This window comes from Theropithecus gelada, chromosome X (assembly GCF_003255815.1).
Source record: "Theropithecus gelada isolate Dixy chromosome X, Tgel_1.0, whole genome shotgun sequence".
NCBI classification, from domain to species: Eukaryota; Metazoa; Chordata; class Mammalia; order Primates; family Cercopithecidae; genus Theropithecus; species Theropithecus gelada.
Window position 1 is genome coordinate 41,332,411 of NC_037689.1, and position 12,963 is coordinate 41,345,373.

At 44.6% G+C, this 12,963-nt stretch overlaps 1 protein-coding gene across 11 annotated transcripts in view; it reads right to left on the bottom strand.

The window, feature by feature from the left end:
- SH3KBP1 (SH3 domain containing kinase binding protein 1) overlaps positions 1 to 12,963 on the bottom strand; it is a 357,800-nt gene that overhangs the window by 70,956 nt on the left and 273,881 nt on the right. For all 11 annotated transcript variants that reach the window (XM_025372230.1, XM_025372226.1, XM_025372227.1 and 8 more), the window contains one exon: positions 10,986 to 11,093. In XM_025372230.1, the coding sequence (XP_025228015.1) occupies positions 10,986 to 11,093 (108 nt within the window). The remainder of the gene's footprint in view (positions 1 to 10,985; positions 11,094 to 12,963) is intronic.

Below are 12,963 nucleotides of genomic sequence, written 5' to 3' on the forward strand. Positions count from 1 at the left end.
TAAATGACGAGTTGATGGGTGCAGTAGACCAACATGGCACAAGTATACATATGTAACAAACCTGCACGTTATGCACATGTACCCTACAACTTAAAGTATAATAATAATAAATAAATTTAAAAAAAAAAAATGTTGGTCAGACAGGTTATCTGCTCTCAAACCCTGTTTCCTGATAAGATGTTATCAACGACAATGCGACAATGCGTGCTGGAAACTTCATTAGCAATTTTAATTTCGCCTCATCTGGTGGTCCTGTGATCTCGCCCTGCCTCCATTTGCTTTGTGATATTTTATTACCTTGTGAAGTATATGATCTCTGTGACCCACACCCTATTCGTGCACTCCCTCCCCTTTTGAAAATCACTAATAAAAACTTGCTGGTTTTACGGCTTGGGGAACATCACGGATCCTGCTGACATGTGATGTCTCCCCCCAACACCCAGCTTTAAATTTCTCTCTCTTGTGCTCTTTCCCTTTATTTCTCAACCCAGCCGAGACACTTAGGAAATAGAAAAGAACCCACGTTAAACATCGGGAGCGGGTTCTCCCGATACACCACCACAACTGGCTAGTTTTGTTTATTTGTAGAGATGGAGTCTTGCTATGTTGCCCAGGCAGGTCTCAAACTCCTAGGTTCAAGTGATCCTCCTGCCTTGGCCTCCCAAAGTGCTGGGATTATAGGCGTGAGCTGCCGTGTCTGGCAGCATAATTCTTAAGTGCCCCAGGATTTTCAGAATGGTAAATGAGCACCGGTTTCAACTTAAAGTCACCAGATGCATTAGCCCCTACCAAGAGAGTCAGCCTGCCCTTTGAAGCTTTGAGGCCAGATACCAACTTCTCCAGCTATGAAAGTCCTAGATGATATCTTCTTTCAATCAAAGGCTGTTTCATCAACGGAAAATCTGTTTAGAGTAGCCACCTTCATCAAAGCTAGATCTTCTGGATAACTTGCTGCAGCTTCTCCATCAGCACTTGCTGCTTCACCTTGTATTTTTATGTTATGGAGATGGTGTCTTTCCTTAAACCTCAATAACGAACCTCTGCTGGCTTCTAACTTTTCTTCTGCAGCTTCCTCACCTCTCTCAGCCTTCACAGACTTGAATAGAATTAGGGCCTTGCTCTGAATTAGACCTTGGCTTAAGGAAGTGTTGTGGCTGGTTTGATCTTCTATTCAGACCACTCAAACTTTCTCCATATAATCAGTAAGGCTGTTACTGATTGATTGATTGATTGATTGAGACGGAGTCTCACTATGTTGCCCAGGTTGGTCTCGAACTGCTGGGCTCAAGTGATCCTCCCATCTTGGCCTCCCAAAGTGCTGAGATTACAGATGTGAGCCACCATGCCTGGCAATAAGGTTGTTTTACTTTCTTATCATTCATGTGTTTACTGGAGTAGCACTTTTAATTTCCTTCACGAATTTTTCCTTTGCATTCACAGCTTGTCTAACTGTTTAGTGCAAGAGGCCTAGCTTTTGGCCTGTCTCAGCTTTCAACATACCTTCTTCACTAAGCTCGATCATTTCTAGCTTTTGATTTAAAGTGAGAGATGTGTGGCTTTTCCTTTCACTTGAACACTTAGAGGCTATCATAGGGCTATTAGTTTGCCTCATTTCAACATTGTTGTGTCCCAGGAAATAGTGAAGCCCAAGAAGAGGAAGAGAGATGGGGAATCGCAGGTCAATGGAGTAGTCAGAACACACACAAGATCGATCAATTAAGTTTGCCGTCTTGTATGGGCACAGTTTATGGTGCCTCAAAACAATTACAATAGTAATGCCAAAGATCACTGATCACAGATTACCCATAACAGACATAATAATAATGAAAAAGTTTGAAATGTTGTGAGAATTACCAAAATGTAATACAGAGACATGAAGTGAGCACATGCTGTGGGGAAAATGGCGCCAGTAGGTTTGCTCCACATAGGGTTACCACAACCATTGAATTTGTAAAAAACGCAATATCTGAAACACAATAAAGGAATGCACGGAAGAATGAAGTATGCCTGTCATTCCTTATTTACAAAACTGCCAACACCCCATGGCCTTATTCTTCCTAGCCAAGTCCCAACGACGCCTACCCCTGGACATCTTCCTCACTCCTTGCTGGTCTGAACACTTCTATAACCAATTTCACATGAGCCTCCTTTCGCTGAGGCCGTTACCCCAGCAACCTTGCCTCAAACCACAGGGCCCCAAATTTTAAAACGACAATTACAAGTCATCATATTTTCCAAGATTACTGGTCAAAGAAAAAAAATCCCTTTACTGTTGTGTCACATTTGATATGTAGCAGACACATGAAATGTGACAGAGCAGAGCAGAGGGGCACTGGGGGAGGGAGAGAGGAAAATGTTGCACTAACAGACAGTGTATGAAAAGTGTGGTCACAGCAAGCATGTGTGTGAACGTGGCAAAGGACAGAGACAGAAGTGTGAAGTTTTGTTCGGAAACCCGGCAGTTGCAGAGGCAGTTGGGGGCACAGTTTCGAAAGGAAGGAACAGTTTGTGAGCTGTCTGTCTTGCATCTACCACTCTTGATCAGTGCTGGCCAGGTGCCTGCTTTGCTTACTAGCAGAGGGGGTTTACAAGTTTTCCTCTTTTTTAATCCTTTACTGACTTCACTTTCTCTGGTTCCATCAAACTTAGCCTTTATGCTTTTTCAAAGGAGAAAAGATGCCACATTTTCAAACAGGATGTCTTTCAGGTAATTCTAAATAAAAATCAGGGCCAGGGTTCTATGCAGCTCTAGGCTGTACCCCTCCCGCAAATGATTCATGAAGTATTGCACATGGGCCTACAATGTTTTTTAAAACTGCAACAGGCCCAGCACTTTGGGAGATGGAGGCAGGGAGATTGCCTGCACTCAGGAGTTGGAGACCAGCCTGGGCAACATGGTGAAACCCCATCTCTACAAAAAATACAAAAATTTAGTTGGGCATGGTGGCACATGCCTGTGGTCCCATCTACTCGGGAGGCTGAGGCAGGAGGGTTGCTTGAGCCCAGGAGGTGGAGGCTGCAGTGAGCTGAGATCGTGCCACTGTACTCCAGCCTGGGCAACAGAGGGAAACCCTGTCTCAATAAAAAAAAAAGAAAAATTAAATTAAAAATTTCATTTTAAATGCAACAGGAAGACAAGGCAGTGTGAACTGAGAAGGCAAAACAGGTGATTCTCTAGCAAAATGTGACAGTAGAAAATTCATCACGGGAGTTCACTATTCTCAAATAAAAAGACATGAGGAGATCATTTAGTTGATTTCCCTCCAAACATCCAATTGTGACTGGATAAAGAAAATGGGGCTGGGGTCCTCCGGGCTAAGTAGTAGGTCAAGGTTTCCTGTGTATGGTTTAATAGTAATAAGATATTAACCAGCTCCTATAGGTGTACACACGAAAACATCCTTTCAACTCAGGCAAGTATTTAAGTCCTGAGTTTTTAGAGGCACCTGTTCTATTTATTCTCTTTATCCCTCCCTCCATGGTGAAGGTAAAATGCTCTAGCTCCAACCTCAGGTGGCTTCAGCCTGCTCAGTTTGCAGGTAAGTGCTAAAAAAAACAGTGGATATTAAGAGCTGCAAGCCATCATAGGAGTCCCCCACCACCCACCACCCCCGCCGCTGAGATCACTGAGGCCTAGAAAGGCTGTTTAAACAGCTAGTTGGTAGCCAGAGGGCCCAGAACTCTACGTTTCTCAATGTCCAGACTACGGGAATTCATTTCACAAGAGCCAACATGAATATAATGGTAACAAAATCAATGAATCCACATTTTCTGATTTCTGGGAGAGCCGAATGCCTTCCACAGTCTTCATATATGGAGGGAGCATAGGCCTAAGTGCACACGTGTCCATGTCTGCCTGTGTGTGGGGTTGTTGGCTTGGACCAAGACATGCAGATACCATCCTTCAAAGAATATATTAGCTAGATTTGATTTTTACCTTTACGTTACCAGGAAGGAAACAGATATGAATGTTCTGGAATGAGAATGGGAAGACAAGCTTTGTTTCCTGTGAAGGATTTCAGAACTGACTCTGCCCTTTGTTTGGCAAGACTGGCCGTTCCCAAGCAAAAGGCTCATTGGCTGACTCAACTGTTCCCCTGGCAGGAATCTGGTTTGCTACTTTGCCTCTTGAGCTGGTTTACCTTCAGAACTCTGGCCCCAGAGATGTGATTTGTTAAAAACAAACAAACACAGGCCGGGCGCGGTGGCTCAAGCCTGTAATCCCAGCACTTTGGGAGGCCGAGATGGGCGGATCACAAGGTCAGGAGATCGAGACCACCCTGGCTAACATGGTGAAACCCCGTCTCTACTAAAAAATACAAAAAACTAGCCGGGCGAGGTGGCAGGCGCCTGTAGTCCCAGCTACTCGGGAGGCTGAGGCAGGAGAATGGCGTAAACCCGGGAGGCGGAGCTTGCAGTGAGCTGAGTTCCGGCCACTGCACTCCAGCCTGGGGGACAGAGCGAGACTCCGTCTCAAAAAAAAAAAAAAAAAAAAAAAAAAAAAAAAAAACAAACAAACAAACACAAACAGAAGTGTACCCTGATGGCTGGGTACCCTTTAGAGGGGCTTTGTTAGAGGAATATGGTGAGGTTCTGGAAGTAAGTCTTAGCTTGATTTTGAGCAATTCTGGACTTTGGGAGACCTCCTCCACACATCCCACTAAGTTCTCTGGTGGTGTCTGTGGGTGAGGCTGGAGAGGGGACACAAATGGACAGCTCCTGATTAAGGCACCCCTTTGCAGCTCTAGAAACATATGGGGACCTCCACTCTGCCCTTTTCTCCCCTGCCCCTGGAGGACCAGTCACACCTTTGAAATGTGCAGCTGAAGCTATCCTCTAGGTGATGACAGTGTCTTTAACTGCACCTCTGTACCCTATAGAGTCCCCAGCAACTGCCTGCCCTGTCACCCGCACTGGAGATCCCCAGGGACCTAGGGAACCTGCTCTTGGAAGAGTCCTTCTCTAGTTTCCTCCCTCAGCCTCTGGCCTAGTGGCCTACATCCATCATCTCCCATTCAGACTGATGGCCTGTTGGGAAGTCAGCTAGGCCTTGGCATTTGGCTTCTCCCTAAGATGCTCTCGCAGTTCACCCCTTGGCTCACCCCTTCATTCCATCTGCCCCACCCTGAAAGTGATGCCTTGATTCCATGCCCAGACACCATGATCAGATGGAAGGATCTGGGCCTCCCTTGGTCTGGGAAGGACAATCTGACAGGAGGTCAGCCTCCCCCTGCCCCTCCCTTCTACTCTTCCTCCTCTTTTGTACAAGAGAAAGCAGAAAACAGGAAAGGAGGGGCAGGAGGAAGAGAAGGTACACTCTGGCACCAATCAACTAAAGGACCAGGGGTTCTTCACCAGCAACCATGTACCATGCATGCTGTAAGGCCCCATGAAGGAGAAGCCTGGGACATGGGCTCTGCCTTCAAAGACTATAGGCTGTAAGTACAGCTGGAGAAGGGAGAGGGAATACCATCTGGGTGGCTTTGAGAAAGCCCACTGGGGTTGAGTCACTAGGCCATACTCGGATGACATTAACTCCTTGACAAACCCCATTTCTTTGCGTGTGAAACCACCCATGAAACTAAATGTTCAAGACAGATAATGTTTAGGTAAATTTTTTTCATAAGACTGCTTATTAGAAGCACATATTTCTTTCTTTTGGAAGGCTAAAAAATAGGGAAATTATCGGGCATCCTCAGAAACTAGAAAAACAACAGTTCTTCTTATAGATGCACGTTTTCAAATAAGATGTCTTTTAAGATGAGTCTAAATAAAAATCGGGGCCAGGGCTAAAGGCTAAAGGACATGATGAATAATAAAGAAAATGTTGACTAAGAACAGATTTTATGGACTGGGTTGTCAGAAGATGGAGGATAAGTAAGGTGAGTGGCCTCCTAAGAACTTGGTATAGGGAAGGCAGAGTTAAACAAGCAAAATTCAGCCATTGTGAGAATCGAGCAAGAGACTTCCTTCCTTGCAAAAGTTTGGAACCTGCAAAACTTGTGCTAAAAAAAAAAAAAATCATAAAAGGCTGGGTTGGCACATGATTATAATGGAGAAAGTGGGAAATCTAACTGATTGCATCACAATGTGTCTGGAGATTGATGTGAACAGGAAGGGTCCAGTCAGTCATGAAAACAAAGACAAATGGAGACTAAAGGCAGTGGTACAGTGCTCTTGGAAGCATTATCGAGGCTTAGTTGACTTCAACACATGGTTCCCTTGGCAGATCTTTCCCTTTGGTGCATGAAGGGGCCTCAAGTGATACCTGCCAGACCCTTGGTAAGAACAACAAACTCCTCTTGTTGATTCCTTGCCCTCCTGGCAACCACTGGATAAACCTGGCTTCCGGTGGAATCCGGCTTCTAAGGAATCAGGCCCATAGCGGACAAAATGACCAGGGCTGGCAGACCTCTGTGTTCCAGACTGGCTGACATCTGAGTTCTTGTTGCGATGAGTAAGCTGGCTGCCTGCTACCTGATTAAGCCTCTGTGACTCAGCAAAGGCGAGCCTGCATCATAGTCACAGGGACATCTTCGAGGACAGGTTTCTGAGTCCCTGAGACTGAGCTCCCACTGAGGAGCATTCACTAGGGAAATGCCTATGGGAATCTTAGCAATGCCATCATTCCTCACTTGTACAAACACTGAAGAGCCCTCCAGATAAATGCATGGTAGATCAGTAATATCTTCTGGTGATTTGAACAATTTCTCTTAAAAGAACTGGAGTCTGAGATTTACATTTTTTTTGAGACAGGGTCTCACTCTGTTGCCCAGGCTGAAGTGCACTGGCATGATCACAGCTCACTGCAGCCTCAAACTCCTGGGCCCAAGCGATCCCCCGAACTCAGCCTCCTGAATAGCTGGGACCCCAGGCATGTACCACCATGTCCAGCTAATTGTTCTTATTTTTGTAGAGATGGGGTCTTGCTATGTTGCCCAGGTTGGTCTCAAACTCCTGGGCTCAAGCGATCCTCCCACCTTGGCCTCCTAAAGCGCTGGGATTACAGGCACGAACCACCACACCCGGCCACTTTCTTAAATAACACTATCTTTCGAAGTACCTATTCTAATTTTGTTCTTTTGTTAATGACAGTGAGCAGTTGTTTCTGCTGTTTTTGAGAGTCTAAGTTCCCCGTTAGCCTTCTGTAACAATGACACAGCACACACATTGCTTCATTAGAGCTCTCAGAATATTTAATCTTTCCGTTCTGGTATTCAATTTTACTGTCAAGGCCCAAAATAAACAGACAGCCATTGAATCTAGGTTCTCTTATAAATAGCTTACATAATTGCTCTAAAATATGCACCAAGAGATCAACAGATGCTCTTCTGGAATATCTTGAGGAAAAACCCCAAAGCATTTGTTACCCTGGTGAGGGAGAATCCACTAAGCACTCTCCGAAAGAAAGATGGCCAGGAATTCCAAAAGGCCTTGTAGTAACTACCTGAATTCACACCCTAGCAGAAAATATGTCAGCCTCATCAGAATGCTCTGGTGATGCCTACGGAGTCAAGAGGCCTGCTGTTGAATAAATGCCATTTGCTTCTGTCTACCCTAATCATCACAGATCATCCTCTTTTCTGGGTGAATGACTGTAACCCCAGTCACTGGCAAGACAAGATGACATCTGCTGAAACCAGTGGCAGAATGTTTCAGACTCTGTCATTCACATAGTGCCTTCATGTTAATGATTCTAATCATCTTTACACTCTCAACTCAGCAAATGACAGCCCTAGCTCCAGTCACATTGTCACCAACTCACCAATACTCTGGGTGCAGCAATAAAGGCTGGTATAACAACCAATGTGAAGATGGTTGGCTGGTTTTTATAGACCAGAGGAGATGGAAAAGGATGTTATACTTTGAATTTTCTAGAAGTTAAATGCTACGTCGTACAATCACTTTTCAGCTATAGGTATTACTTTGTCTAACAGGTATGACTATTGGGTTTTCTGCTTCATAGGGACAAGGTTAAAAGACCTATCAAAGAGATGGTGGCTGCTTGTCGGGGATTGGAGAGATGCCCATGGGGCCCCAGAGAGCATGCATGTCCCAAAGAGCATGCCATGCCCAGTCCACTCATCACTGACAACTTCACTCTCCCGGTGGAAGTGCTTCCCTTAATAGCTTATGTAACACAGAGCTTCTAGAAAAGTACACTATGGAGTAGCTCTCACTTGAGTGAATTTACTGCCTCCCCACCGCAAAACATGACTGGGAATTAGAAGGCATGCTTTACCCATTTGTTAAAAGAATGATCTAGATTTTACCCTAGTCTTCAAAACTCTACAGCCCATCACCACAAAAATGATAACGATGTGAGGTAATGCATATGGTAATTAGCTAGATTCAGTCATTCCACAATGTATATATACTTTAAAGCATCATGTTGTACACATTAAACACAATTTTATCTGTCAATTAAAAAAATATACTGCTTCAATCAGAACCAATAAGGTGGCAAATGTCTAGTAGGATGGTATGCTTGCTAAGATTCCTTGGTCGAAGGGAGAGGAGTCACCATGAAGGTCTTGGCGCCCAAGTGCTTCAGGATGTGCCTAGCTTTTACCAGCCTCACAAAGATAGGGGAGAAGCGGGGTACAGGCAGACTGGACAGCCCTCTAGCCTCCACTCACTTGGAGAGGCCTATATCAGGTGTCCTTTCAGAAGGGTCTGGCAGGTCTCCATGGCCCTAAACGCCAGACCTAACTGCTTAACTCTAAGCTCACAAGGACAGTACCCATGAGCATGCTTCACTTTCAATCAACCAGCACAGTGGCCAGCCCAGAGAAAGGACTCAATAAATACTGAATGAGTGAATGAAAATAAAACATTTGCCAGGCAGTAGATCCAGAAAAAAAAAAAAAAAGACAAATAAATAACAAAGATTATGCCATTCTGTGCTCACATGTCTCTACCAATACATTTTCTAAGTTGCTAGATTTATTTTTAATGGCTATTTATCAAGGTTTTTAGATGCATTTGGATTCCCAGGGAAGCTCGCCAAGATACCAAGATAACTGTGTTGATTTGATCAGCTGGAGCAAAAAGAACCAGAGTCAGCCTTCTATCATTACTTCACAGTTTTAGCTAGAGCCTTCCTACCCTCGTGGTAAACAGCAATTATAAAGACTGGAACAGTTAATCTGTGTGAGGCATTTACCAACTACTAGGCACCATGTTTAAGAATTTATGTGCATCATCCCAGTAAATCTTCTCTCAACACGTTGACAAGGTAGGTACAATTATTCTCATGATTTTATGGATGAGAATGCAGAGGCTTGGAGACATTCAGTGACTCGGGTTTGGCTACAGAACAAGTAAGTGACAGAGCCAGGATTCAAACCCAGATCTATCTGATGCCACAGCCTAGGGTCACAACCACTGTACTCTTTGTAATGTTTGCCATCTTCATTCCTGCGTCCTACTATTTCAAAACATTTCCTATGCAGTCACTACTAAGTGTTTAGTATCTTTTCTTCTCAGTGACTGATTTTGTCAAATGAAAATCCTCTATTGCTACAGTCATCAATAAAAACATTTCAAGTGATTTTGCTTGGTGAAAATTTTCCTTATTGAATGATGAGCTCTTCTCTGTTGTGTGAATTTATTTCCCTCCTAAAATATGGGGGATGGGGGAGGAAACCAGAAGGTGGGTTGTCATCACTTAGAGAGATACCTGCTTCTATACCAGTGATTCCTATACTGTAATATGCAAACAAATCATCAGAGAACACTGTTAAAATGCATATTCTGATGCACCAGGTCTGGGGTGGGGTCTGCGCATTTCTAACAAGCTTTCAGGTGATGCTGCTGTTGCTGGCCCATGGATCTCACTTTAAGTATCAAGAATCTAGGAAACATTAGGAAACAGAATCTAGATTCTCTAGAACCCGAACTCAGACTCCAAGAGAGAATAACAGGTGTGGAAAAGAACATCCTTCACCTAAACAATACAAGAAAGAAAGCAATCAAAAAGCTTACAAAGTGTGGCTAACTTAGCCTTTAAACCAACCTAATGGTCTATGGGCCATAATCTTGGCAGGTGCCAACACCATCTAGCTTCTTAAACAATTACATCCATTCATCAAAGCAGCACAAATTCCATTAAATGCTACTTTAGTATCCTTGGCAACGAAGCCACAAGCACTGTAGCTATCCTTCCCACACCTCAGCCCTACTGGAATGGTGCCATGGCAAGATCAGGCTCAGCACCGTCCAGTAACAGAGTCCCCATGGGCATGAAGTGGGTGGAGGCTGGGAAAGGTGGGCAGAGGCCATGCAAAAGCCTGGGCAAAGAACCCTGAATATGGGATTGCTGCCCCCTTATACTGGAAAGTGCTTCTAACTTCCCAACATTTCTTATTACATCGTCAGCAGGGAAACAATACACCTAGAGTGAGGCAAACAGAGATGGAGTGGCTGATTTAAACAGTGGCATGGTCAAATGGGCTCCCACAACAAAAGAGAAACGGTGGATGAGAGCTGTGTATATACTCATATACGGATATGTGTGGGTGTACTCACACATGTACACATATAGTGTAGAAAGATTAACAGGCCTCACCCTGCATCCTCAGCCTTACAATGTGCTTTTCAGCCACTTCCACAACACCAGCTACTTTCCCACCCCCAAGGACCATGGTATGTGGGATGCTGCTGGCAGTCCACTTATCAAAAAGAGCACCTAAGGTTCTCACAGTTTATTTGGGTACTGAATGTGCCAGTGCTGCAACGAGTACTTTACACGCACTATCTTGTTTATGTATGCAACAACCCCAGAGTAGAGATCGCTGTTGCCAGCTAACAGATGCATCCTATGATGAAACTTGTTACAGAGTATATGGCAGCCGAGGGCTCAGAATCTGGGCCTGTTGAATGTTCAAATGTCAGTGCTCTTCAACATTACACCAAACTTCCCCCATCCGAAGTCCCAACATGGGAGCCACAACTCCGCTGAAATCAAAGCCAGGGAGACTTACATTCCCTTCCTTTTCAAAGTCCGATGGAAGTAACTTCACGAAGTTATCTGGGAACACGCCTCGTCTGCCATTCAGCTCTCCTTCCCACCAGCCTACGTCGATGCAGTCCTAGAAAACAGGAGAACACAGAGTGAGAGATGGGGGAAAGCAGCCTCCAGAGGGGTCTAACACCCCTTTTCAAGAGAACAGAGGCCCTTTCCTGGAGGTCCGTGTTAATGAGACAATGGTTACCAAGTCAGCATAAACCCCAAAGTCAGAGGGGAAAACAAAAGCTTAAGTCCTCTTAGCATTGCCGGCCGGAACTCAAAACCCAGTGCTGCTTTTAGATGCACTGAATCAATAAGGTCTTCTTTTTTCTTTCTTTCTTTCTTTTTGAGACAGGGTCTCACTCTGTCGCCCAGGCTGGAGTGCAGTGGTGCAGTCTCGGCTCCCTGCAACCTCCGCCTCCCAGGTTCAAGCGATTCCTCCATCTCAGCCTCTCAGCAGCTGGGATTACAGGCGCGTGTCACAATGCCTGGATAATTTTTGTATTTTTTGGTAGAGACAGGGTTTAACCATGTTGGCCAGGCTGGTCCTGAATTCCTGACCTCAGGTGATCCGCCCACCTCGGCCTCCCAAAGTGCTGAGATTATAGGCATGGGCCACTGCACCCAGCCTTTCTTTTTTAAGGATGGGAGAATACGTGTTTTCTTCATTTTAATTTTACTGAAATAAAGGTATTTCATTAACTGCAAATATGACTTAGAAAATATCACACGCACAAATGTCCTCTGTGATTAGTCTGTCACAAAGCTTGTCAAAATTTAAAAAAGGCTTTGTGACAGTCAGCCAACCAGAAGAAAAATCATACTTTACACAAGCTCATTAATGCACTGCTCTCCTTCACCTTCTCCTTTGGATGTTGATGGCGCACAGTTGCCATCGTGAAAATCACTTCCTCCACCTTACAGGACACAATGTTGGCATCTTAAATGAATGAATAATGCTCTTCATTCTTCCAGAGTGAACTTGCTTCCCTTTGGATAATCTCTATTTTGTTCATTCATTCATCAAACAGTTATCAAGCATCTACTTTGTGCTGGACACTGAGCTAGGTGCTAGAGAAAGGACAATGAGCAAAAATGGCAAGAGCCTGGCCTTTTTCATGAGCCTAATGGCCTCGTGGTTCTCCTGGGCACACAACCTCATGCCACAAAACCACTTCTAGTCTTTCCCATTTTCAACTAGTTGGAAGTCCCATTTGCTGGAGTTTTATCATATGTCTCACATTTATCCTCTGAGTCCAATTCTACTTCTACCACCGGATCCAGGACTCACCCAGCCTACTGTAAACCTCCTCACTTGGGCAATGCTTCCTGCCTAGTATATGTATAATATACACACCACTGTCAAATATGAAATTCCTTGAATAAAATCCCTATAATCAGTAAATCTCCATCCCACTTCAGGCATCCTGACCCTGCACCTGCTTTTTGTCCTATAGCAGACTTCCAAGTTGTGATCAACAACTTTCAGCTAAAGCCCAAAATGAGCAAAGGCTTTCCAAAATACAAACAAAAAACCCCGCTGGTAACACAGAAGGAAAGCAAGAAGGTGATAGAGAAAGGGAGGAGATCATGTTCAGGGCCCATGGAGAGCCCATGGTCTCCATGACACCAGTGGGATTAGAAAAGGGCTCAAGCACCAGATGTGCGGCTGGTTCAAGGCCTTGCTGCAGGGCCCTGGGAGAGCCATGGCTTGTATGGCTCATTTGTACCTTGTTAGATCATACATTCCAGCAAGGTGAGGGAACACATCTGATTTTTCACCATTATACCCCTAGCCATGTACACAATGCCTCATATAATAAGTATTTGTAGAATCAATGCAGACTCTTTCTAGCCCTGAGAGTTCTGCAATCTCCTGCAGTCCAATACTTAAATTACTGTAGAACAGGATGGCCTCTATCTGCCTAAACTCATAGGGATTCTCTATAAGT